The 27,911-nt window shown below is 38.8% G+C and overlaps 1 protein-coding gene across 1 annotated transcript in view; it reads right to left on the bottom strand.

Moving 5' to 3' along the window:
- The window catches only part of MET (MET proto-oncogene, receptor tyrosine kinase), a 112,105-nt gene extending 84,797 nt beyond the window's left edge, over positions 1 to 27,308 (bottom strand). Inside the window, exons 1-2 of the mRNA XM_042922737.1 lie at positions 27,133 to 27,308; positions 84 to 1,300 (exon numbers count right to left, since the gene is read on the bottom strand). Of these exons, the coding sequence (XP_042778671.1) occupies positions 84 to 1,286 (1,203 nt within the window). The 5' untranslated portion in view covers positions 1,287 to 1,300; positions 27,133 to 27,308. The remainder of the gene's footprint in view (positions 1 to 83; positions 1,301 to 27,132) is intronic.
- Positions 27,309 to 27,911: the final 603 nt, after the last annotated feature.

The following is a 27,911-nucleotide window of genomic DNA, read 5'->3' as shown; positions in this document are numbered from 1 at the left end:
AAAAGCCCTTGATATTCTTTTCAGACTGCTACTTATTCTACTTATACCTTATAATTTATAAGTGGAAAATTAACGTGACTTACCCTATTAAAGCAGTGTTCGTGGTTGGGTCCATAAAAATGTTGAAGACATCTCACGTTGTTTTTGTTTACAATCTTGTTGAAGAATTCATTGACATATTTGATAGGGAATGCACAGACAGCAGAGCGATTCATTGGTTCAGCAGAATCCGGCTTGCTTTGTGCGAATACTCCATAGAGAATGTCATCATTCAGGTTGGCACCTATTTGCTTAGCAAGGTGGGCCCCAGGCTTACTGACATATGCAGCTTGGAGAATATTAAACACTTCCTCCCTTGTGGATCTCTTTCTTCTCTTTTCTGTGAGGATACATTCCAGAGGCATTTCCATGTAGGAATGCAATCCAGAGTCTACAGAACAGAACCTGATTATTCTTGTGTGAAAAGTCTGAGCATCTAGAGTTTCTCGCTGGACTGTCAAAAAGTAAATAAAACGGTTGCTTTCAAAGGCATGGATGTATTTAATAGGGTAGGAATCTCTGAATTCAGGGAGAACATCAATATAAGACTGGTCTGTTAAAAACTTAAAGCCATCTTGAGTTTCCTTTAGCCTTCTCACTGATATTGAATGCAATGAATGATCTGTTAGGTAAGAGGAATTTATGGTATTGCCCACGAAGAAGTTGATGAACCGGCCCTTTTCAGATATCAGGACTTTGGTTCCCAGGGCACTCACCACACAGTCAGGACAGTGGCTGGACTCTTCGTCTGCCTGTGGGGAGTACATGCAATGAACTTTTGACAGTATGTCAGCAGTATTGCTGGGTGGAAGGACATGTCGCTGGCAGGTCCCTCTGTGGACACTGCCACAGCTAATGAGTTGGTCGTCATAGTACGTGTCAATAAGTAGAGCCATGTTGATGTTATCTTTCCAAACACCACCTGATAAATTGGCTTTGTGGCTGCAGTCCTGACATGGGAAACAATCTGGGTGTTCCAGCACGGGCCCAGTCTTGTACTCAGCAACCTTCTGAAGGTCTTTGTCATTTAAAACGTAAATATAGTTAACTGCACCAAGGTAAATATGATGCTTGTGTAAAACAACATTCTGGATGGGTGTTTCTGCAGTGAAGTTGGGAAGCTGGTACTTCATGTTCACATTCATCTCAGACTTTACTAGTGCCTCTCTGCACTCCCCATAGCTCTTCTGCACCAAGGTAAACAGAAGCACAAGGATGCCAGGTGCAAGCACAGCAGGGGCCTTCATGGTGAGAAGCTTATCTGCCAAAACATGTTCAAGGCGAGAGCAGTTTAGTTGTCATTAGAAACAAAGAAACTGAAAGAACTATACCAGTTAAACTATTAGAAACAAAGCTTCCTAACTGGAATTTTTACATCAAGTGAAAACGAAAAACTCTAGCTGGTTTCACATAAAGATGCATTGTACAGATGGACATGACTCCACATAGTTTAATTTTAGAACTCAAGCCAGAACGAGTAATTTTAGAGAACCATTATGAGATGCAAACAATGTTCTGTATTAAGACAATACAGCAACTAAGTTAGACTCATTTAGCAATAAAGTCAGAAACAGCAAGTTTCTTTCTTAACCGCTTGCTGGTTGTTTAATGTGGTTTAATATCTGTGGTTAATGACTAGGTTGATATTTAAGCCTTCTCAGTTAGTCAAGTAAAGGAACTGTGGTTCAGATTCATTTATTCTAGAAATCACAGCAGGCATTGTTTTCTTGGGAGCATGTAGAATTACTAGTCTAAATTTAGCTTCCTTTTGGAAGAAAACAATCATAAATTCTAGAAGCAATATGATCACATGCTGTTTATAGGATTTTGTGTGCAGAGGAAAGGTATGGTTATAATTTGGCTATAGCAGACCTATTGTTTTGGATAGACAAATGCTTAACTTAATGTGAGATCACTAGAAACATAAAAACAGCAAACTGAAAATGTATAAAATAAAATGTTCAGGACTAAAGTCCTAGAATTATTTCTCAGAGAAAAACAACATATTGTTTATTACCAAGTCAAAAGCTATTTAGTAAAAAAAAAACCCAAAAAACAAAAAACAAAAAAAACCACATTATCTTAACATTCCATTGTATGCACATGGACAGTATTTCTAGTTTTCAACGAGTGTATTTGTTTTTCAGTTTTGAAAAACTTAAGGTACGCGTTACAAACCTTGTTAGTTCTAATTATAAAAGTTGAAGGCAAGGTGGTAGGTTAGAAAGGAGAGGACTTAGAAGGAATAGAAACCAAATAGCTATTACTCTTTCCCCTTCTTTTTTGGTGCATAATTCTGACAGGACAAAAGGAACCTTTAAAAACTTACTAGGCATTATAACTATGCTAAAGACTAACCCTAGGTCTACAAAATCTAACAACTAGTATGTGCATGGCTCTGTGCTTGCACTATGGAAATGGGATGTGGCACTTACTCTTCAGTAAACCTACAGTGTGGTTGAGAGACAGCACACATACAAAAATAACAAGAATACACAGCATTATAATACCCTGCATAGCACTAACCAAAGCTAAAAGCATTAAGAGAGGGGGGAATAATTCGTACTTAGAATTATTATGATTATGAGCAGTGTGTGCAAAGATACAGAGGCAGGAAAGAGAATATGGCATGGCCAGAAGAACTGCCCAGAGGGCCCAGAGAACTGCATGTAGTAAGCCCAGAGAAGCCCAAGGAAAGCAAATGGGGGACATAAAAACTGTTGGAGCAATATTCCAAAAAGAGTAAAAAGAGGCACTTTCAAGAGCCTAGAACATAAGAGAGATCACTCTTTCTGAGACAGCAGGTGAGGATAAGTCAGATGAAGATAAGTACAGACACTGAGGGAGTTCAGGGAATATGACCTCAACATTCTAAAAATAAATTAGGGTATATGACCATCACTGAAAGTAATGGTTACAGAAGAGGGACTAGGTTCTTCAGATTGGAGAAAGAGGTTTAGAATAGCTACAATAAGGCATGCAAAAAGAGGTCAGCAGGAAATGAAAGTAAGGATTGCTTAATAGCTCCTAAGATAAAACACAATGTGTTGTGGCTTTCTCTTCAAGTAGAAAGAGTTCTAGTTGGACCAGAGGGCAAAGCAAAGTGTCATTAAGGTGAAGAAGTGAAAGAGGTATAAGCCATATAATAATAACAATAACATGTACTGAATGCTTACCATGTGCCAGGCATTCTGCTAAACCCTCTGATTTACTCTTTATAAACACCCTTTTCTTTTTAGGTTTATTTATTTGAGAGAGAGAGAGAGAGAGGGAGGAAGAGAGAGAGAGAAAGAGAGAGAAAGGGGAAAAGAGAGAGAAAGGGGGAGAGAGAGAGAATGGAGAGCACAAGCAGGGAAGGGTCAGAGAGAGAGAGAGACGGAGAGAGAGAGAGAATCCCAAGCTGGCTCCATACTGTCAGCTCCGAGCCCGAAGCAGGGCTCTCACCCATGACCCATGAAATCATGACCTGAATTGAAATTGAGTCAGAGGCTTAACTGACTGAGCCACCCAGGCGCCCCTATAAACACCCTTTGAAGTAGAAAGTATTATTATTCTCCTCTACCAGATGAGTAAACTAGCCAAAAGTCACACAGAACCAAATTCAATCCCATGTCTGCCTGACAGGAATCTGTCCAGGCTCTTAAATGCTTCACTAGTACTGAAGCAGCTTCCTAAGCTAAGAAGAGAGTGCACTGGAGCAGAAGTTAGACAATCAGAGCCCTGGGTCTTGCCCTTTCCCTCCCTAGCTGTAGGACTCTGGATAGTTCATCCACCTCTCGATCCTGGAGTGCAATATCTTCACACAATTGTTTTAAGTATGAAAAAGAGATCTCGTCTTTGAAAGCTTTGGCCGTTATACAGTGTATATATAAATGCAGGGTGTTGTACTTGGTATTTACATATGTAATTCTCATTGTTTTGAAACGTACTAGAAAATTGTTGGCAATAGTGGGGGGAATGACAAGAAGTAGAGGAAAAGAAGGGTTTAAAACAATTTTTCCTCTGAGAAGACAAAATTAAATTCCAAACAAACTATAAATATGTGTCTAAAACTTCTAGAATATATTATGGGGGAAAATTAAATGAACTTCTTGATATGGTATTAGTGTATCTTCTAAAATTGGGAACATTAGCCTACTACATAATTTATCACTGTATTTTCTTTAGGAAATATAGTAAAGAAAGAAAATAAATGAACCATTACTGCCAAAAGAAAAAAAAAAAAAAGCATTACAACCAATTTGTACCTTAGTTGATATCCATTAATGCAATGTGGAGGGTGAATGACTTTTTCCTTTAGGCTTTCTGAAGGAGCCTTCAAAACGAACTTTTTTTGTTTTTAACCTGAGGTATTAAATTATGTTTTAAAAACAAGGTCCATATCTTAAAGTTGGTATAGAAGTCACTCACAGTAAGTACTAAACCTCAATTAACTAGAATCCGAGAAAATGTACAAATATACTAATGGGCTTTGTTGTTATCTCACTTGATGAGAAGGCAAATCATAAGAAAACCAGTAGGGAAGGAGGATATTTTTTCTGTTTAAGGGGAAAAAAAAACATTGCAGAATATCCCTGGAGTTAGCTAACCCAGTCTTCTTCTTCTTTACATTCTTTTGATACCAAGCAGTGAAGCCATATTTCAGACTGAGAAATCAAAGAAAGGTTTTTTTTTTTTTTTTTAAATTAAAGCAAATAACCAGGGTTAGAGCCCATTTGTCAACAATAGGACTTTTAATTAAAATACAGGTTTCTGTTTAATCCTCAGATAATGAGAACACTTAAACATCCCATTTCCTTGATCATTTCAATTAATTAAGTCTCCTCCCCATTAACAAAGGTGTATGTTGGTTAGACTAGATCTTCTCCAGGAAATGTCTGTCTTTCATAAGGAATGGAGGAGGGACACCTTCTGGAACTATTTCTTGCTGAGCTATGTAGCCTGATGACACTGCTGGTTAAATAAGTGGCAGTTGAATAGTCAAGTGCACAGGCTCTGGAGACAGACTGCGAAGTTTAAAACCATTTGCTGTCTGTGTGCCCCTTGGGCAAATAACTTCTCTGAGCCTCTGTTTACTCATCTGAGATATGGGAGTGATTGTAATTATCAGTGAATCTCAGACTAGTAGGGGAGACAGACAAATAGACCGCAGTTTAAACTCAATGTGGAACGGTCTATGAGGGTCCCTGAAGGGGAGCTTAACCAGGCTTGGGGAGTCAGGCAGGCATCAATCAATCATGGTCTTTTCCTCATAACGCATCCAGAATCCTGAGGTGTAGCCTGGGGGAGAAACTAAGTTTTGCTTGTCGCAGTGCAGCCAAATAGTTGTATGACCCAAAGCCAGTCACCCAACTTCTTTGGCCTCAGCTGCTTTCTTATTTGCAAAATGATAGTGTTGAACTCCTCATGTGCTGGAGCCCTCTGTCTCATGACAGCCTATTGCGTGCATCTCTTCCCAACTCTGAGTTCAGTGACCTATCTTGAAATCCACCTTGGGTGGAGTATTTACACCACAGAAATTGGCAAACATTACAAATCAGGGCTTTTTTTCCTTCCCTGAAGATTATTAAATATTTATAAGCACACTCCTGGGCTGAACTAATGACCTCCAAAAGTGATTTTCTAACTGTGATAATTTTCAACTCTGAGATTGTTTTTATACAATTACATTCTACTTCAATGCTATTGCATTGGCATATATTGCTTTTTCTTTTCTATCTGTATAATCTGCCAGATCGGGATGTGTGAGCAATTTTAATATTTATATTGGTAGTGACTCCAGAAATACTTTCATTTTTCATACATTTTTGTCTTGATACATTTATTCCTGTGATGTGCCTGGATCAGGCTTTCAATATAGAATGACTTTTTTACTGTTTCTGTTTATTCTTTCTTTCTGAAATAGTGCTAGCCATCTAACCAACTTTGAGCTCCTTACTAAAAGGAACACGTAAAGATGATTCAAACAGATTGACTAATTCATTCTGTTACCATGTTGTACACATAGCAGGTGAAAATGAATCATCCATAAAACATTTCTTTATTTCTTTTCAGTTGATAGTTAAGATAATCTCACTGGCAAAACATTTCCTGGGAGTAATTATCTGAATGGCACCTTGGCTATTAAACTCTTGGTATTTAGGAGTATTTCCTCTAAAGAGATTACTCTGTTAGCTAGGAATATCAGCTCAGCCTAAACTTAAGACAAACTACTCCACTATGTCTGCCATCTATCTGCCTCTAGTTTTCTCATTAAACTAACTTACATTGGTTTTTCATTCCCCAGAAATATATTTAATTCTCAAAGAATTTATTGAGTTGCCACCTGTGCCTATCACTATTACCGCTGTTGTCATTACTGTCCTCCTCATCAACAAAAACCGATCACAAAGCACATGTGTGTTGTATTCAAGCACTGATATCTCAGGAAAAAACACCACAGGTGTAATGGAATACAGTTGTAAGAGAAATTTTCTAGACTTTGACAGAGATAACTTTGCTTTCTTTAGGAACTGATTTTCTTAAAATCATAATAATTTACAATTACATAAATAGCACTATATAGTTTACAAGGTACAGTCAGTTACATCCCCACCTCGAGTCTGCAAAATTATAAGGTAAGCATTATTCCTGTGTTTTCAGATAATGAAACTGAGATTCATAGAAGATAAAATATTATGTAAAATGTACTAAACATGCAACATAGTTCTTGTTTCTAATGTTTTTAAAACATGTATCGTGCTTATTTGAGCTGTTTTAAATTATTTGCATTTCCTAGAAAATATTTTTATTCAAAAGCACAATATTTTGGTAAACATTTGTTTTTACCTACCCAGTTCTCAATGTCTCTACTACTGGAAACTCGTTTGAAAACCCTCCCCCTTCTATCTAATGGGGCTGCCATCACATGGCTTACCTCCTTACCACAAGGTGAGCTTGCAGACCAAGCTGGCCTTTCAATGAGCTTTTCCTTTGATGCAGAGCTTGGTCAGGATAAGCACGTGACCAAAGCAAGACCAATCAGAGTCTTTTTAAGATTTAATACAGATACTGGGAGAGGACCTCTCTCTTTCAAAGATCACAAGCACTAAAAATGATGTTAACTTAGAGCATCTAATGCCCAACTTTTGGCATCCATTATGTGGAGAAAGCCTGACTGAACATGAAACTGACCCATGTGACAGGAGAACCCAGACACGGAGAAAGGGAAGTTCTCGATGTTATTGTTCAAGCCTCTGTGCCCACCATGTGTAAAACTAATGGAAACCAGTGAAATCTTTCTTCCTTCCTTTCTCTCTCTCTCTTTTTCCATCAGCAGTTTCATTGTGATTCTTTATTCCTTGCTCCTAAATAAGTCCTCACCAAGCAATGTCCAGTTGAAAATACTACAAACCTCTGAATTCAAACACAAAGTCAAGTGCATAAAAGCAATTTTAAGTAAAATATTACAGTAATTAGAACAAAGAACAAAGATGGTTTCCTTATTTACTTGAATAATTAAATATTTCACTCTGATGGGGCGTCTGGGTGGCTCAGTTGGTTAAGTGTCTGACTTCAGTTCAGGTCATGATCTCATGGTCTGTGGGTTCCAGCCCTGCATCGGGCTCAGTGCTGACAGATTAGAGCCTGCAGCCTGCTTCAGATTCTGTGTCTCCCTCTCTCCGCCCCTCCCCCACTGGTGCACTGGCTCTCTCTCGCTCTCTCTCAAAAGTAAATAAACGTTTAAAAAATTTAAATATTTCACTTTGGATTTAGAAACACATTTATTAGTTAAAATTTCTGAGGTGGTATACTAGTTTTTTCCTGCCATATAATTCCAAATTTTTTCTATATTTACATAATATAACCTCAAGACAGAAATAATGTATCTAAGTGAAGAGGCAAGATATAAAAAGCAGAAAACATTTCAATCCTGCTTTTAAGTATATAAAAGGGATTTACGATGATGGAAAATGGCCGAGGCCCCATATTAAGGAAATTGCAGCCATAAAAAACAGTCATAGCTAAATCTCCAGGAGGACTTGCCAGAGTGAAATCCTAAGAAAAATTCTTAGCCTTCTCCACACTTATATTATTTCTATTAATTTTAAAAGTAGGCCCATAAAAGCAAAGTTAAGAGATTCTAATAGGAGATTCCTGATGTCATTTAAAATACTGTATTTATAAACATTCACTGCATATGAATCATATTATATCACACAATATTAGTCAAATGTTTGTCAACATCCATTGGACACCATGCACTTATCTAGATACTGAGAGTTCCCACACTCAAAAAAGAATGCAGTCTGTGGACTTGAAGACAGAAAGATAAATGCTAAAAATCTAAGTGTATAACCTAAATTGAAAAGTGAATGGATCTACCAGGCTGTCGAGAAAGCAAATTTTAAAACATTCTTTGTTGAACATTGGATTCTTATACCTAAAGATTTACTAGTGTTACGAGCATCAAAAAAGCCTAAATTGACTTTAGAAAGATGAAACAATATGCCATGTCAAAAATCCCATCTAATGTAGTCAGATACTACGTTGACAATGATTTTTAACAGTAAGTTGAGGACAGAAGAAATCTTGAGGATTTTTCAGCCTACCCAATTTCTCTATAATATGACCACATTTAAATGATCTGAATACTCAGGGGTCAATCCTATGTCTGATATTTACAAACTCTTTTGTTTGACAACAGTCTTCCCAACAGTTCATAAAACCTACGAGAAAAGAGGTAAAGTGTAGTGGAGAGAGTATGGGCTTTGGTGTCAGAATTTGATGTGATGTGAATCTGGGCTTTACCACTTACATACCTTACGACTGTAAGTGTCAGTTTCTATCTAAAGCATCGGGATAATGATACACATCTTGTGGGTTGGCCATGAAGGTTAAAGATAAATCATGAGACACTGGCATTCATTCATGCAGCATACATTGGCATTCAATAAATGTGGCTATCATGCTTATCCTAAGTTGTGTTTTAGCCAGTTTTTGCCTGACTTCATCAAAAATGAGGAACTTGGCACAGTCTAGTGGGTGAGCCCACTTCAAATGCTTGGTGACTATTTCATCACCTTAATCCTCTCAGTTTAAATACTGTTATTTCTTATTTTCCCACACTTTGGCCATTTGTGGTTTTTCTCTAAACCTGTCAAGTTCCTGAAGTCGCTCTTAAGTTGCCCTCCAAGACAAAGACCATGGTAAAAGTCTTCCACTCTAAGGAAGAACAACAAAAAAGGAAAAATTACTTTACCACTTTAAAGAAGAGTAAACCCATACCCTCACTGAAGTTTTAGCAAATAAAGATACAGGATTCCCAGTTAAATTTGAATTTCAGATAATAATGAATACTTTTTAGTATAAATAAGTCCCATGAATATATTTAAAAAATTTTTTTAATGTTTATTTTTGAGAGAGAGAGAGAGAGAGACAGAATCTGAAGCAGGCTTCAGGCTCTGTCTGAGCTGTCAGCACAGACCCCAATGCAGGGCTTGAACTCAAGAACCATGAGATCACGACCTGAGCAGAAGTCAGACACTCAACTGACTGAGCCACCCAGGCACCCCTCCATGAATATATTTTATGTGACAATCCTAGCTGTAAGCAAATGGAGAAAAATCAGGGAACAACTACCCTTTTTACTAACAGAATTCAGATTGAAAAGATTTTGGCCAAACATATTTATCTATTGGAGTAGAACAGTATTTTTAAGGTTTTTATAGCACATATATGTTGCATAACTGCATATGATTATTTTGTTTCTGTTGTTTTGTTGCTATGTGTCTAAAACATGCTGTTTTCAAAGTGATTATCTGTACACAATAAACTTTATTTGTACAGTAAACTTTACACAGTAAACTGCTCCTAACGGGTGATTTTAAGTATCATGTGAAGATATAATTATGTGAAAGGGAGTAAAAATTTTTTTTTTAATTAAAAATCAAGGAAAAGATTTGTGTGCTTGTGGAGAAAAGTTATACTATATAAGGCAATCTGTCATTGACACAAAATTTCTAAAACAAAGAAAGTATCTTTAGATTGATTTGTATACTTAATTTATAACAAAAAAGCTTACTAAAAATCACATATAGGTGGCTATAGGAGAAAACAAGTTAGACTAAACTTGGTGCAATAATAATTTTCACATGTTATAATTAATTAATGCTTTAGGGGCTCCTCTAAACATTGAGGCTTGATTACTACACAAATGTTATTTCTTTGAAAAAGACCTAAATAGTGCTTTTATTCAGATCCTTATCCAATACTGCATCCTTTCTTCTTCCAAAAAACATTTTTAAAGTTGAAAATCATAGAATTATAGCATTAGAAAAAGCCAACTGTGCATTTTCTAGTTGTAACATATGACTGAGACCATTGTCCAAATCTGATCTGGTAAGAATACAGATAAAAGAACAGAATTTCATTATATTCTCAAGATTATCCTTCATATATTCATAATCTGTTAGTAAACATCTTTGTCCTTTTAAGAATTGCTGAAAGTATTCAAGTTCTGGGAAAGAAGAATAAATGGACATTTGTTTTAACATTGTACATACTATAAAAAGTCCTATTGAGAAAATACATTGAATTGTCAGAGTTCTGAATGATTGGAAAGGCTTTTGTCGCATTAATAAGTTGTAGGTCAGACAAGAACGTTTCATTACCCTTGAAAATGTGAACACTGAACTTTCACTGCTAAGAAAGTGCTAAGAAGGTTGAAATCCTATAAAAGTACTTAAAAATAATTTTTGGCCTAATGGATAGGTGTAATTTTATAGTTTAGATTGTGCAGAAGTGCTACCAGGTTTTCTTCAATTAATCCGGGGACAGTGAATAATGAGAAAGTACAAATCTCACTTGAGAAACATCTTCCTAAGCATGTAAGTTAAAATAAAATAAGCTTAGCAACTTTTTCCAGTTGTATTCAAGCACAGGGTTGGAATACGATAAACCTGACTGAATAGTCAGAATGTGAAGCACTAAAGGGAGACCAGTTAGAAAGGAAGCTGGTACATTACTCATTAATGAATCAGACATATTTCCCTTCCTCAGTGTTTGAAAATGTCCCCAGCATAAGGCATGGTGAATTCCAAGTGTGGGGAGTTGTGCTCAGAATTGGGTCTATATAACTGATGAAACCTCCTGTGGTGTTACCTAAAGCAGAAATCAAATGGTTGTGAGAAATGGTGGTGGTGAGTGGATCCCATTTGTGTCCTGGTGGCTGTCATGTAAAAAGGAACCAGCACCTAGGGAAAGGGAGACAATGGGAGAGGCATGAGGGTGCCTAAACTGGAAATATACAGTCAAATCCATGTGATGTGGGCATTACTCTGTAACACTAATTTCACTAAGTTCTTCGGGTAGGTCTGAATTTTATTTTGCTCATACCTGAGTACTTTTCTTGGAAATCAAAGTTAGCAAGTAGATTCTCTCCCAGGGGAATGAACTAAGGACCTTTTTCAAGATAAATTTTGTCAGTATATAACATAGTCTTTTTCAGGAAAAGTAGAAAAAACTTTTAGAAATCATAAAAATACTATGAATGGAAGGAATAGCCAAACCTATCACATTTTATATAGATGTGGATTCCTTGGCTGAACATAATGCAATTAACAGTGTTGGGAGAAAAATTAAAAGCATATAAATATCACTACATTGAGTTCAATATGTAATCAGAGAATAAAAGAGCCAAATAAACTTTCTATAAAAATCTTAAAATACTTTTAAAGGGATAGAGAATGTCAAGCAAAAGCTATCCTTGTAAAAAACAGAACAGTACAGAAAATAAGTACATAGGTACAAAATTCAATTTCTAAAACTCAGTAAATACTTTGGGTCCTTGAAAAATCAATAAACCAAAAGGCGAGGACATTAGGACAACTTAAAAACAACTGTGCTCAGGATTGTGTTTATATAACTGATCAATTCAAGGAAAAATAATCCAGGGCATTTGTGTTTGTGTGTAAGGGGGAGTTGTGTGTGTGTGTTTGAGGGAGAAAGAAACAGAAAGAGAAAGGAGAGGACAAGACAAAAAAAAAAAACAAAAAAACAAAAAAACAAACCAAAAACATTTCAACCATATCAGTGTTGCTCACTGACTGGCAGTTCCAGCCTCCCACCCCACCGTGCTATAAAGTGCTATGAAGACAGGTGCACATTGCTGAAGGAACACAGAGGGACAAACAGCTAATTGTAGCCGAGAGGCAGAGCCAAGGAGTATGTTAGCATGGAGATAATACTTGAGCTGGGTCTTGCAGGTTAGGAGTTGCTTAGGCACAGTGGAGGCAGGGGACAGGCAGGACACACACACACAGGCACCTAGAGGAGAATGTGCAGGGCCGTTCAGGAAGTTGGCACAGAGACTATGTGGGCTGGGCTGGGTATGGACGAAACTGAAAGATTAGTCCAGGGCCACATCATAGAAAGCCTTATACATCCTGTTGAGGGATCTGTAGTTTATCTGTAGTAAAGAGTCACTGGAAGGTTTTAAGCAGGAGATGGAAATGAGCATAGTACTTGTAATTACACATTTTAGACACTTTTGGTGACAATGTGGTGAGGTGGATTGGAGTGGAAAAAAGCTAGATGCCAGAAGACACAACAGAAGGTCACTGCATCTGTCCAGGCAATTGAAGATAAAGACTGACAACAGTGAAGATTCCCTGATCTATATCTTCATCTCTTTATCTCCAGAGAGTCCATAAATCCATCTCTCAAGCATGAGTTTTGTTATGTCCAACAGCTATTTAAGACAGATTTAAGCTATTTAAATCTGACAAATATTAATTAAGGCCTTAATATGTGTGAGGTACTTAGGGTGGGGTGGGGGTACATCAGTAAACAAAATAAACAATTCTGCTTTTATGAAACTTACTTTCTAGCAGTTAGATACAGAAAACAAATTATACATGTAGTGTGTTACAACGTGAGGAGTGTTGAGCGCTTCTGGAAAGACAGACAGAGAGAGAGAGAGAGAGAGAGAGAGAAGGAAGGTGGTGGGAAAGGTTTGTGGCTTTGAAAAATTGAGGAGGTAGCTTTTAAGGAAAGAGTTGAAGGACAGGAATTAGCCAATCTGAGATGTGAAGAGATTTCTTTTTTTCTTGCAGAGGCAAGAGGGACCAAACTGAAAGCATGCCTGATGTGTCTTATTTGTTAATAACACTGGACTCTGGTGATGGGGAAATGAGATCAGAGTGGACAAAGAATCAGACCATACAGGGCCTTGTAGGCCACTGTGAGACTGGGTCTTTTACTGGAGTGAATGTGGGTGTTGAGCAAGGCAGTAAATATATTTGAATGGAATCACCTTGACTGTGTGTGTGTGTAAGAAGACTGGTGGTGGCAGGGGGATGGGATAGGGCAAAAATGGAGAAATGAAATCAGTTGGGAGACTGTTGTAGTAGTCCGGGTGAGTGATGGCAGTAGCTTGGGCAAGAGAGGAAGGAGTGAGTGATGAGAGGTAGCTGAATTCTGGTTATATTTTGAAGACAGAGCTATGAAGATTTGGTAAAGGAGTTGGAGATAAAGTGTGCAAGAAAAAAGGAATCATGAATACTCCAAATATTTTGGTTTTTGTAACAGGGACAATGATTTTGCCACTTACTGACATGGAGAAAGAAGCTGGTGGGTGGACCAAGCCTGGCAGAAATGTATGACAATCAGGCAGTTTAGTTCTGTTCATGTTTGAGATACTTTTTAGGGAAGAAAGGTCTGTACTAGAGATTTAAATTGGGAAATTGTCTGTGTAACGATGGTGGTATGAAAAGCCATGAGACTGAATAAGACCACCAAGGAAAGGAGTGTAGAGAATGCAGAGGAAGCCTGTGTGCTGAGGCACACCAAACCAGGAGGCTGAGGAGAAGAAGGTGAATGAGAAAAGTAGACTAAGAAGAAACAGTCAGGGGGCGCCTGGGTGGCTCAGTCGGTTGAGCGGCCGACTTCAGCTCAGGTCATGATCTTGCAGTCCGTGAGTTCGAGCCCCGCATCGGGCTCTGTGCTGACAGCTCGGAGTCTGGAGCCTGTTTCAGGTTCTGTGTCTCCCTCTCTCTGACCCTCCCCCGTTCATGCTCTGTCTCTCTCTGTCTCAAAAATAAACGTTAAAAAAAAAAAATAAATAATAAAAAAAAGAAGAAACAGTCAGATGTTCTTCCCATGAAAACTTATTTTACCACTTCAAATCCTATCTCAATGCCTAACATTCCCACTTTTCCAGAACATCACCCTTGACTCCCATAGGTGTTTTAAACATGTTCATCTGCTTCCACTCACAGTTTAAGGTGGTATCACTTCTTGCCTGGATTACAACAGCTTCCTACCTGGTATTCCTGTTCTATTCTTGCCCCTGATCATCCATTACCCAATGTACCAGAGATATCTTTCTAAAACGACAATCTGATTATGTCACTTTGCTGTTTAAAAACAGTTCAACTTGTGGCGGCTGGGTGGCTCAGCTGGTTTAGCATCCGACTTTGGCTCAGGTCATGATCTCACAGTCTGTGGGTTCGAGCCCTATGTCGGGCTCTGTGCTGACAGCTCAGAGCCTGAAGCCCTCTTTGGATTCTGTGTCTCCCTCTCTCTCTCTACTCCTCCCCCACCCCTCTGAAAAATAAACATTAAGAAAAATAAACAATTTAAAAAAAAAAAGCAGTTCGACTCCTGGGGCGCTGGGTGGCTCAGTTGGTTAAGCGTCAAACTCTTGCTCTCGGCTTAGATCATGATCTTACAGTTTGTGAGTTTGAGCCCCATGTAGGGCTCTGTGCTAACAGTGTGGAGCCTGCTTGGGATTCTCTCTCTCCCTCTCCCTCTCCCTCTGTCCCTCTTACCCGTGTGTGTGTGTATGTGTGTGTGTGTGTGTGTGTGTGTGTGTGTGTGTGTGTGTATACTCTCTCAAAATAAATAACTTAAAAAAGAAAGCAGTTCAACTCCTTAGCACATGTTAAAAACCATTCATGATTTGGCTTCTGCTTAACTCTCCAGCCTTGCCTTTTGCCATCGTCCCCCTAGAAATCTAGGCTCTAGCTATTTTCCCCTTCTGCAAGTTGCTGAAGTAGGCCATGAGCTCTCCCACTCTGGGTCTCAGCACATATGGATCCCTCTCTATGGAACACTTTTGTCCTCACCTTCACCTGATTAACTAACTCTCTCTTCAAGTCTCATTGTAGGTGACACTTCTTTCAGGAAGCCTTCTCTGTTGCCTCTCTCACCCTCTAGAAAGAGTAGAAACTGTTCCATGTGCTCACATATCAAACCTGCCTTATCCTTAGTTACACTTTATTATGTTGAGTTGTAATTTACTTGTTTGTAACTCCCACTAGACTAAAAACTCCATTTTTAGCCCCTAGCAGTACACAGCACTTGGCAAGGATTTGTTGAAGAATGGATAATGAAATGAATTAGTAAAGAATGACCCTGTACAAAGACTCTGGCAGTATGGATATAACAGAAAAAAAAGAAGACTAGATTAGAAAGATATTAAAGAGATAAAATTTATGTGACAATGATCTAACATGGGTTTTGATCATAGGGGAAGAATCAGAAGTCAGGGATGACTAAAAAATATCTATCTTGGTGTCAAAAGCAAAGGTAAGATAAACAGGCAGAGAAAAGTTATGGGGCAAAAAAATAGTTCAGTTAATAACTCTGAGGTATCTGTTGGTCATTCAAGTGCAAGTGTCTATAAGGTAGCTAATAAATGGGCATGGTGGTCTAGAGCAGAGAGAGTCAGACATGACAATTGTGAATCATTGGTCCATCAGTGTATTTGAAGTAATGGAGGTAAGTAAGATCACGTATGGGCATGTTCAGTATGCAGAAAGAAGGAATTCAAGCTTTAGATATAAAGTTGAAATCTAAACTCTAAAAAGAAAAGTTTGAGTGGTATTTCAGAAGCTAGAAATTTCAAAAAGGAGGAGCAATATGTATGGTGTCAAATCTCACAGGGGGGTCAACTGGGATAAAAACAAGTGTCCATCAGATTTCACTATGAGGAAGTTGCTGGTTATTAGAGTGAAGACATCTTCTTGGTAGATGGGAACAGACTGCTTGAGTGGAATGAATTAATGAATGAGAATAGAGACAATGAGTTAGAAATTATTTTCAAGAATTTTTTATTTAAAGGATAAGGCAGAAATAGAAGTGAATACTTAAGATAAATACTTAAGGTAAATGTATAATAAAAATCCTATCAGAATGTCTGGATTTTTTTTTTTTTTTTTCTAGAAGCAGCAGCAAGTTGAGTAAGAGCTGAATGAAAACAGTGAGGGAGATTTTAAAAGATGGTAGGGGTGGGCAGGGAGGGTGGGACAGATGAAGCAAGGTGCTCAAAGACGTGGGAGAAGAATAGAATCAAGACCACAGGGTGAAAAGACCATTTTATCATTTGAGACAGAAGCAGGGAGGTAATAACGGGTATATGGAAACCATCTGGGCTTCTGTTTACTCTCTAAACCATAAAGGGAGATATTACACTGAGAGTAAAGGAAGCAAAAGAAAGAAAGTTTGGAATCATTGTGGGAATGGGGGAAAATGGGCAATGACCAAAACAAAAGTTCTCTTGAGGTGATACTAATCCTAATGCACAATGCTGATTTCAGTTGAGTGTCCAAGCAGTCAGCAAGATAGATTTGGGAATTAAATGGTTCCATAATCATGACGTTGGTAGTGAATTCTTGTAATGTTTATATAACTCATCAGATATATGGGCCTTTATTAAAGGGCAATGCTAGCATTTGATTATTTTTATTTCAAAACCAGTTTTATTAAAATCTACAAGGAATAATTTCAGAGAAAAGAAAACACACTGAAACAGATACTCTGCTCTCTTTTCAATAAAACCAACAATCTGAAGATGTTAAAGAAATGAATCAGATATAATGATCATCTAACTGTGAAAATTAAAACCCATTTAGGAATTGTGAGGGAGGCTTGATCTTAAATACCACTCTAGTTACTCATTCAGAATCTTTAATAACATTTGGAAAGTAATTAATCAACTTATGACATAGACTCAAGGGCTGTCACATTTCATTGTCGTTAGTGAAACTGGGGTTTTATCTGCACTCTTCTGGTGATTTAAAGAACAATCTTTTTTGTAAGCTTTTTGAAGAGCAGAAGAGTGTTTAAAACAATTGAATTCTGACATATAGATTTCAATGAACAATCCAAGTATGTGTTAGTAAAACTGAAATACAGTTTAGAAGTATCTTAATTTTGACATGACAGAAAGTGAATTTCTGAAAAGTCCAAAATGTGTATTTATTTCTTTTAGGAAGACACTTTTTCTGTCAACAAGCTTTACTTTGGGTGCTTCTTTATATAATTCAATAGCACTTAAAAAAAAAAAAACAAAAAAACAGCTAGGGTAATAATATTTTAAGCCCAAAGATTCATGTAGGCCCTAAACGATTCTATTTGTCTGGTGTCTCTATCTTAACTAGACAATGGTCAGTCCATGAACTCACCTTGGACAGTGTAGCAGCAGCTGAAGGGGTTCTGTCTGAATATGAGACCAGAGTAAGGTGACATCTACTCACTTCAGTCTCTCAGAGGAGGAAAAAGACAAAAAGTGAAGGCAGACCTTGGTAGGAGCTTTCCTCAAATCTTTAGACCACTGTCTGAGTTCGTGTTTAGAACATAACAAATGTAATTATTACATACACTCCAGCATGAACTCTGTGTAATCAAAGCCCAAAGAAATGGCCTCAAGATAATATCTGAAAGTAAAGCTAATATATATCCACAGCAGATGGTATTCCAAGGGAGAATAGTTATGGATATAATTTCGAAGGCCATAAGCTTTGATCCCAAGAGTAACTGATGCGTTATAATGAGCTGATATGCTAGAAAATTCTGGTCATGAACATCATGTAAAATACTTGTAAGTTTGGTTTTAAAACTATGAATTCTTCTGAGAATACAGAATTTCATTTGTAGTGTCTGCAAGTAGCTAATAGAATGCTTAGAGCATGTCTCCAACACTCAGAATAAAAGTTCCTTCTACTTCCTGCTATGTATCCTTGCTATTCTTATTGGTATCTGAGGGTAGAACAGACTAAGAGTTCTGATCTAGGACTGGGCAAATGATAGCCTCACTTCTCCTAGAATCAAACCACATGTGACAGAGGAAGTTCAGACTTTGCTTACCTATCACATGTCCTACCATTTTACTGTGAGTATTCCTGGATTCCCCACTCAGTTGTGCCCAGCCTTTTTCCTATTCAGAAGGCAGCAGCCTGATTCCTAATGCGACACTCTCCTCACAACCAGCACTGCACCCAAGCCCGTGACCCAGCAGTGTATCCACCCATCTCTCCCCTCTTGTAACCTCACTGATCCAACACCCATTAAAACTTCCAGGTTTTGGGGCACCTGGGTGGCTCAGTGGGTTAAACATCTGACCCTTGGTTTCAGCTCAGGTCATGATCTCATGGGTTCATGAGTTGGAGCCCTGCATTGGGCTCCATGCTGACAGTGCTGAGCCTGCTTGGGATTCTTTCCCTCTCTCTCTGCTCCTCCCCCACTGGTGCTGTCTCTATCTCTCTCAAAAAACAAAACAAAACAAAACAAAACAAAAACAATAAACTTCCAGGTCTTCTCCTTCATTATTTCTTTTCTCTATCTGTTGCATGAGAGTTATCACAAAAACCTTCTTAACTTGAACTACAGTTTTCCAAGTATACAAATATAAAGGCTTATCAAATTATGAGAACTTGTAGAGTTTTAAAGAGCATCTAAAAATGAACGTGCACATATTGATATACGATTATTACTAATGGTTTGATCAACCATTGAAATAGAAATTAAGCATGTCTCTTTCTATATATATGACCATATAAGCCATATAAATAAATTACTCCTTATATAGTACTATCCATAATTAAGTTTCAAAACAAGTTTAATGATGGAATGAATATGCATTCAGTAAACCTTCAGGTTCACCTAAAAGAACCTCTATGTAAAGACCATAATAGCACAATTTTCCTTTTTCTCTCCACCAAGATACAAGAAATCACCAAATTCTGTCACCCCAATGTTTTCTGAGGACAAAATGTGAGGAGTAGTTAGAAATTCACAACATGGTATCAAGAAAGATCTCAGTGCCCATGTTTCAGTACTCTGCCTTCTTCTAAATACTACTTTCTTTCTTTTAGAGAGAAGGACTTGCTGTCTCCACAGCCATCAGTACTCTAATCATGTGCATTTCAACTTCACGTAAAGCTACATATTTGTGCTGAGTCCATATGGGAAGTCTAGTTACTAGAAAATATACACTCAAAAACAGGAAGTCTAAGTACAGTAAGAGGTGTTTTTCTCCACACAATAGAGTTTAAATATGTGTCTATATAATCTGGAGCAAAACCTAACACCCTCATTATTGTTGAAAAACTCTCCCTTCTACATTATGGCAACTTAGGATTATAGCATTACATTTTCTAAACCTGTTTGAACTTGCTTATAGATACAAATGACCTGCCCTTTTCTATGCATAGTTTTCAGTCAGTAAGCATGTCAAGGTGGGAGGAAGAATGGCAGGAACAGTAAAAGGGGGAAAAAAATCAATTTTCAGAAAGCATATGGTAACAACTGAATATTTAATCTAATTAGCCTAGAAATGCCTTCCTATTTTCAGCACTCTTTGCAAGGCAGTTGCTTCATGGTACAGAATGAATTTCAATAAATGTCATATATTTAGTTTGATGGCTTATTTTAAAAATTTGTCGAACCAGGTCACTGACTCAGAATAGATTTATTCTGAGACATGACAGATGGATACTGATACTGAATAGAAAGATTGACATTAGCTGGAAGGTTCTAAGCAGAAGAAAACGTCATTCAGTTAACATTCAACAAAAGTGTTACTGAGTACCTACTGTGTGTTAGGATAAAATAATAAATATTTGGACCTTACTTTTTTTTTTACAATAGAAAGAGGAGTGCTGGCAAAATATTTTCCTTGGGGTTAGTAAGGATTACAACTGAATACTACTGGGTCTTTAAAAGTACTTACATTTTTCACATTGCATCAGAAAACTGTATTAGCACTCGTTCAAATATTCATTCTGTTACGGTTATGAGATTTTAGACCTAATTCAGATATTTGAAGATGCTGTTTACTGACCCTTAGCAAAAACCAACTTCCTATTCTTCTGGAACAAAAAAAGGCCTTACATGGCTTCAAAGATTTCTTAGACATCAAAGAGCTTAGAGAGACATACAGTTTATGGGTAATGATTTAGGATTTAGTGAATCAAAAACACATGGATTAAATTTCCTTTAAAAGACTCCTAGGTTTAAATTTTAAGAGCTAAAATGTTGGTCTAAACACACAGTGGTCTCAAGAAAAGGCAAAACTTATTTTTAAAGATAGTTTGAATTGTCTTGTGGACCCCAAACTTGGCTGGATTTTCCTTTCTCACATGATTAGACTTCAAATGAGACAACCTGCCTTCTGTTAAACAAATTTACTCTACCTCTCTCTCTGCCTTGTGAAAACTACATTACAGTTGACCCTCCAATAACATGAGTTGGGAATGCATGGGTCCACTTATACAACACAGTACTGTAAATGTATTTCCTCTTCCTTACCATTTTCTTAATAACATTTTCTTAATAACATTTTTTCACTTTATTTTAAGAAAACAGTATATAGTACATGTAACATAATGTGTTAACCAACTGTTATTGGTAAGGCTTCCAGTCAACAGTAGGCTATTAGTAGTTAAGTTCTGGGGGAGTCAAAAGATACACAGATTTTTGACTGTGCAGGGGGTCAGTGCCCCTGACCCCTGTGTTGTTCAAGGGTCAACTATATTTCAAAGGTCTCCAGCTCTGAATGCTTTTCGGTATTTTCAATAAAATGTTAAAAATCACAAACAACCCATGGTCTTATGAAACAATTGCAGTACTTTCCAGTTCCTCCAAGTCAATTCTGTTTTCTTATGTGCAACTTCAAAATTGGACTGGGATTTTAGATCCAACTATCAGGGAATATAGGATCACTTCAAAACAGGAAAAAGCCACTGATATTAATATGTGCACTGTTTCATGATATATTATTATATTTGCATTTAAAATAGTAGGAAGAAATACAGTACATAATCTTCCGTTCTAACACAATGGCCTTCCTGAAGGCCACTAGCCTGGGCATTTCACTGAGATTTTAGGATTAAAGGAAACAAGTTAGTGGACAACCTGTGAGCTTTCATTCCTTTGGAAAAATAGATTGCAATAGTGATCTGATGGCTTTTAAAGGGCACTCGAAACTAATGCAGTACACATTTTGAATTTCAATGGTAGAGAAATAACAACTAGTGAAGTTCAGGCAGATATAAAAAAAACAAAACAAAGCAAAAGCACCAGTATTCCAAAGAGGGAGTTTATCCTGAATGAGAACTTGGAAATGGAATCTATACATACAGTTACGATGAACTGAGGTTTCAGAAAAAGATTGTTTCACTTTAAGAATGAAAAAAGTAGAGTGCCCTTTAGTTTACAAATATACATAGCTTGATAGAAAGCATACTGGTTAATGAGTTTACAAAAATAAGTATGTGCCAATAGGTGATAAATTATATCTTTTTTTATTTAAAAAAATTTTTAATGTTTATTTTTGAAAGAGAGAGAGACAGAGTGTGAGCAGGGGAATGGCAGAGAGACAGAGAGACACAGATTCCGAAACAGGCTCCAGGCTCTGAGCTGTCAGCACAGAGCCTGACGCAGGGCCTGAACTCACAAATTGCAAGATCATGACCTGAGCCGAAGTCGGATGCTCAACTGACTGAGCCACCCAGGTGCCCTTATCCTTTTTTTTTTTTTTTTTAAATTGCTAAACTAATTTTCCAGAGGGAGGAGAAATCTGAGAACTCTAGAAGATAAAATACTTGGCACAAGTGGCTCTGGGACTCTTCGGCCATGCATGCTGCTGAATATAACACCTGAAGGTGATACAGTGGACCACTTGGCAGGTATAGTCATGGCTAAGGATTGTAAACAGAACCACCAGAGGCCAAATCTGGCACACAGACTTTTTGTCTCTGTATCCTGCACAGTGTTTTAAAGATGCTGAGTCAACACTTTAAAGTTGCAAGGTTTCTAGTTTCTCTTGAAAATTTGAAAGACACCACCACATGGGCCCATGACACATACTGGGATCCACAGCAACTCTGATGATGCCAAATGCTGGCTGCCTCCTTTTAGGTGCGGCTTTTTCTAAGCACGTTGTCATCCCCAGTGAAATGGTTAGTTTCATTCATTTAGGTTACCTGTTTGCAAATCTTTTTTTAATTTTTTAATTTTTTTATTTTAATAATCTCTACGTCCCACATGGGGTTTAAACTCACAACCCCAAGATTGAGTTGCATGCTCCACTGACTAAGCCAGACAGGTCCCCTCCCTTTTTTTTTTTTTTTTTTTTTTCCTGTTTGCAAATCTTGATACAGGATATAGACAGGGCTTAAAGGGGCAGGAAGAAAAGAGGAAGAAAATCCAACACAGTGGTTTAACATTGGAAAGGAAAAGAAAGGAGAGAGACAAGAAAAAAGTGTTCAGCAAACAGAGGCTGCATACCATGAGCAACTGTCTCCTTTGCTGTCTCCAAATATTTACTATGGAAGGGATCTGAGACAAAGGCTGTGGGTATTACTCTCAACAAATCCTTTTGGGCCAGGCTTACAGTGTAGAAAATAAGAAGGAAAATTTTCTGAATGGAGCAAGAACCTTGATCAAGGATGGCACATGGACATGGGACCAACTGAATGCAGGAAAATACCATGGGTTTGCTTCTTCCATACACCATAAACCAAGGGATGTGGGCCACTCCTTCACCGTCCTCTTTGAGACTGCAATGAACTATGGCAGGCCCTGTCCAAGTACTTCCCATAAAAAATGAGGGACTCCAAGTATAGCTGTGCGGGCTATGCACTGCACAATTCCAGAGACAACAAAATGAAAATAGCGTTCCCAAGAAGTGCAAAGCAGAAGCCATGCTCCAGATTTTCACATGGCTCATTCTCTTATCTCCTTCAGGTTCTAGTTCAAAGGTCATCTTCAAAGTGAAGCCTTCTCTAACTCTACTACTGAATTTTTCAATTACCACTCCATCCCCTTATGCTTGACAGTCCCCACTCCACTTCCTTGCAGCTCTTATCACCACATCACAAACACCACATTTTTATTTATGTATTTTATTTATTGTTTGCCTTCCTCAATATAGAACAGAGTATTATACTGTTAGAGATCTTAGTCTGTTTTATTCTCTACTGCTATGCCAGAGTCTTGAATTACGCCTGGTAGGCGCTCAGTAAATTATCCTGAATGTCTAAGTCCTCAATCACATTCTTAGAGTATAGGAACCTGGCTTTCTATACCCAACGTGGGGTATGAACTCACAACCCTCAAATCAAGAGTCACATGCTCTATCGACTGAGCCAGTGAGGTGCCCCTACAGGCCCTTAATATGAATTCTATGGTTCCCTATAGCTACATAATTTATTACAGAAATTAAAAACTACATAAGTAACCTGCATAAATATACTTGTGCAAATTTACACAATCATAGAAGAAATATGTATACCTGGATATGCAATTAGTCAGTGAGCTGGGTTTTTTTTCCCCACTGTTCTCACACCTCCTGCTACAAATGCCACACGTGTGATTTTTCTCTCAATTACATTTTACAGCTTATAAAAACACTTTCTTCATTTTGTCCTCCGAAAAGCAAAGGATCTGTAGTAAGATTTTACTGGATGTTTTTATTGAAACAAATCCCAAGGGGAATATACTAAACTGTTAAACACAGCTGAAGAGATATCTGAGAATGGGCTTTCTGATAGTAGGACAGATTACAAAATTACTCACAGCTCTTTATCTGATAACAGGAGCAGAACGCCCCACACATATGAATGAAGGCTTTTTCTGGTATCTTTACTACAAAAAGAGAAAGAGCAAAAAAGAGCATTTGAAAAATAGAAGGTGAGAAAAACTCCAGAAATTAGAAATGTTACATTCATCACTTATCACTAACCTAAGAATCCTAAACTATGCTTCAGTGGTAAATGCTTCAAATAGTTAACCTTAATGATGGCTGGGGAGAAGCTATGTGGTGCAGTCAGGATAGCATGGAGGCTAGGCTCAAACACAGTGTCCTTGCCTATAGCAAGGAGAGGTTAGTATGTTGATATCAGCCTCGCCTATTTTGTAAGGTTGTTGTAGTCTCAAAAAGAGAACATGCTCAGATATAGCTTGAAAATTCTAAGAAGTCTTTAAATTCCAATCTTTTGTTGTTTTTTTTTAAAGAAGTCTATTATTTAGTAGTAAATGGGATGATTTCTAATGTCATTTTCATGTTATGTCCCCTTAATAATTATGGATCTTGGTTCCATTTTATATGTTATTTATCTGAACATCTAGATTATAAACTCTTCAAGGGCAGAGATTTCATTTTTCCCTTTCAAAAAATGTTTCTTTAGTATCAAACACATACGACGCTCAACATATAGTTCTTAGCTATTTTTGGTGAGGCAAATGTAAGCCTGGCAGCAATTCAGTGCCTGTTAAGAAAAGAGAATCAAAGTGATCCTAAATTGACATTAGTCAGTATATTTATCATCCATTACTAAGAGGTTACTATTTATTTTGCATAGAGCAAAGCCCTTGAGGAAACTGCCCTGAGGGCTCTATGTCAAAGATACCAGTTTCAACATACACCAGGGAGGTAAAAGGAGGTTAATTTCCTGGTACATGAGATTCTTCAAATTTTCTTCCCTTAAGGCAGCACAATTAGGAAATTTGGTATCCCATTAACAAGCACAGCAGCCTGAGGAAGTATTAGGGATGATGGGGAAAAGACAGCATTGCTGGCTCTGGTGCGCTTAATGACAGCAAAGAAGAAACCATGAAATCAGAGTGGAAAAATGGGGGTACAGAGGGTTTGGAAGCAACTCTGACCAAACCCAGGAGAAGGGGTGAGGAGAAAGGGACAGAAAGATGGGAGGTGCTCTCAGAGTGTACAGAGCTGTGTATTCCTCATGGGTGTGTGGCCATAGGCACTGGTGCAGCCACCTAGAGAAAGGTGTTGTGTCCGAAAGGAATAATTCTTTTGAGTTATTCACTTTCTTTTGAGATGATTACATTTGAGAACAAGTTTATTTGAGGCTACTATATAGATTTGTAAAAGGAAAATTAGACCAATGCTATTTTGAATTATTATTTTTTTAACCAACGGCTAAGAAAATTGACTTTTGAAATGTATTTCTTAGTCTAACCCACATTAAAACAAATTTTAAAAATTTCAAGATTATAGTGGGACATATACTTAAATGGGAATTTATAAAATAAGTATATGTCTCCTGCTTAGAAAAGGGTCAATTTCCTTTTATTGTAATTTTAAAAGTCATGAAAATATTACCAGCTTTCATACTGACTGGCTATGGTTAATCTTGTATATCTTTAGCATTCAAATAAACCTCACCCATTAATTCTGAAGGCATGGAGTGTATATATAATGTAAACCCCTCCTGTGATGTATTAAGAACAAAGCAATCTTTGAAAAAGTAATACTCAGCAGATCATCTTTTATATGCCATACAGTCCATCATGTTAAAATCAAAACATATTTAGGTTAATAATTATAGACTTATGCACCATTAAGTTTGAGACTTGAACAGATTTTCCAAAACACCAGTGTATTTTATAGGCACTCAAGACACATTTTTGTGTCTACACTACAAAAATGTCTTAGGCGTAATATAAATGTTACTGGTATTATTCAGCAGTTTAAAAAGAATGAACTTTGAATACGCCACAGTCTTGCAGTGTATGAGTGGAGCCACAGCACCTTACTTCTGTTCTATTACAGAAGTTCACATGTGAAAACAAATCCCAATAAGCTTAGAGCTCGAAAGGAAAGCTACGTACATGTAAGTAATCGAAGCACCACTTAACAGTTTACATAAAAACACAATTTATGTCCCAGTAGCACAGAGAAACATGATGTACAGCATTTTCAGACCATCTTCATGCAGAAAAAATGCATTAGTCAGCTATAATAGTTCAGCTATAAAGGAAAATAATGTTTTTCTGGATCCATTTGCATGGCAATGTCCATGTGTCTGGCTGATGAAAATGGCAGAATAAACCACCCAACTCTACAAAATGTGAACAGTCTTCTTAAAATTCAGTAGAGGGTCCATATAGTCTATATTCTCTGCAATGTGAGTTTTTTACAATCCTCTCACGTTCATCGCCCATCTTAACCTGACAATTATAGTATCCTGATTATGTTGCTTAAGAGGGCTGACAATATTTCATTCAGCCCTAGAGCTCCTTTGAACATAAAACTGTGATAAGGTAAAATACACTGGGCAACTATTCATGCGTGAGCCACTGGAACTCTCTCCAACTGCCAAATTAGTAAATGGCCCTTTTAAAACATAGAAGGTATGAAATGGGAAACCAATCCATAGTCGGTGAAAATACTTTCATTGGAACTTAAATTATTGGATCAGTACCAGTACTAGCTAGGCTGCCCGACCTCCGGTTATAATCTATTTCCCCGAATAAGATAGATGCCCTCCATATAGCCCCGGCAAAGAGATAAGTAAGGTACGATTGAAAATGATGGATCACAAGCCCTATGTGTTTGCCAGAAATGAAGAATTCAGATTTTCACAAACACACCTGCCCCTTGAAAGGATCCTCAAGCGTTATAGATAAAGCAGGGCTGGGAACAAGAAAAGCACTTGGCTCGAATCTTGCCTGCCGCATCACTCTGGGACATGGTGACCAAATCTCTTTTCTAAGGGCTGAGTCAGATCACCGCCTTGAAACTTGCCCGGCCATAACAGTCATACATCACCCCTTACTCCAGCGCCCCTCTCTCCCCCGAGTCATACAGGTGGCCGTCAGAAACAACCCCTTAAAACGAAAAGCTCCACTCTACTTTACACCTCTACCCCGCCACGTCTCTTCAGTTTCTGAAACCCCTAAACTCTTGCTCACCTCCCTGGTCTTGCCCCGTGGAACAGCACTCAGGTCTCTTAAGGGGAACAAAGAGCAGAACGCTGGGGCCGAGGGGTGGGGTGCGGGGTCTGGAGTGGGCTGTAGCTTTACCTCGAGGCGTCCAAGAACCGTGGAGAAGTCAGTCGCACAGAGACCACCCGCATGCTCCGCGCCTCCCGGCTGCAGGTCAGCTGTCGCCCCGCATCTGGCTGGCGCCCTCCGCTGGGTTCCGCATCTGGTCACAAAGCGCTCGGGGCGCTGCAGGCAGCGAGAGCGTCCGGGTCACCTGCGGCGCGGCCGAGCCGAACGCCGGGTCTGCCAGCCAGCCGAACTCCCTCCGCCCCTTCTCACCCGCGCGCAACCGAGCCGGTGACTCAGCCGGGCAGTGGCGCGCGCGGCCCGCGGCGGCCCCGGGCGCGTCCCGGCGGGAAGCACAGGCAGGCGACCCGACCCAAGCGCTCGCCCGCCTGCCCGCCTCAGCACGTGTCCGTCTACCTCGAGCGGGGTCGTCCGCCCGGTCCGCCGGTCCTGGGACCGCTGAGGGGGGGGGACTGGCACCACCCAGAGGGGGAAATCGGCCCCCGCCCTTCCTGCCGCCCGCGCGCCGCGCCTGGCCCCGCGGGGGTCGCGTTTCCTCCCCCCCCTCCCCCGCCCCCGCCAAGGTGAAACTTTCTAGGTGGAGGAGAAGTTTTCTCGCCCTGGCCGCGAGATCTCAACTCCGCCAGCTCCGGCAGTTTGAAGTTAGCACAGCGGGAGATAAGCGAGTCCGAGTCTCCCCCTCCTGGTGCTCGCGCGGCGAGCGTCAGCCGACGCGCGGAACGCCCGGCGCGCCCACTCCGCGCACACTCCACGCACCCCACCCCGCGCGCTGCCGTCGGGAGAAGCGCGAC

The sequence above is a fragment of the Panthera leo genome, chromosome A2 (genome assembly GCF_018350215.1).
Source record: "Panthera leo isolate Ple1 chromosome A2, P.leo_Ple1_pat1.1, whole genome shotgun sequence".
Classification (NCBI taxonomy): domain Eukaryota; kingdom Metazoa; phylum Chordata; class Mammalia; order Carnivora; family Felidae; genus Panthera; species Panthera leo.
The sequence above is the reverse complement of the archived record's forward strand: the minus strand, read 5'-3'. Positions and strand labels throughout refer to the sequence as shown.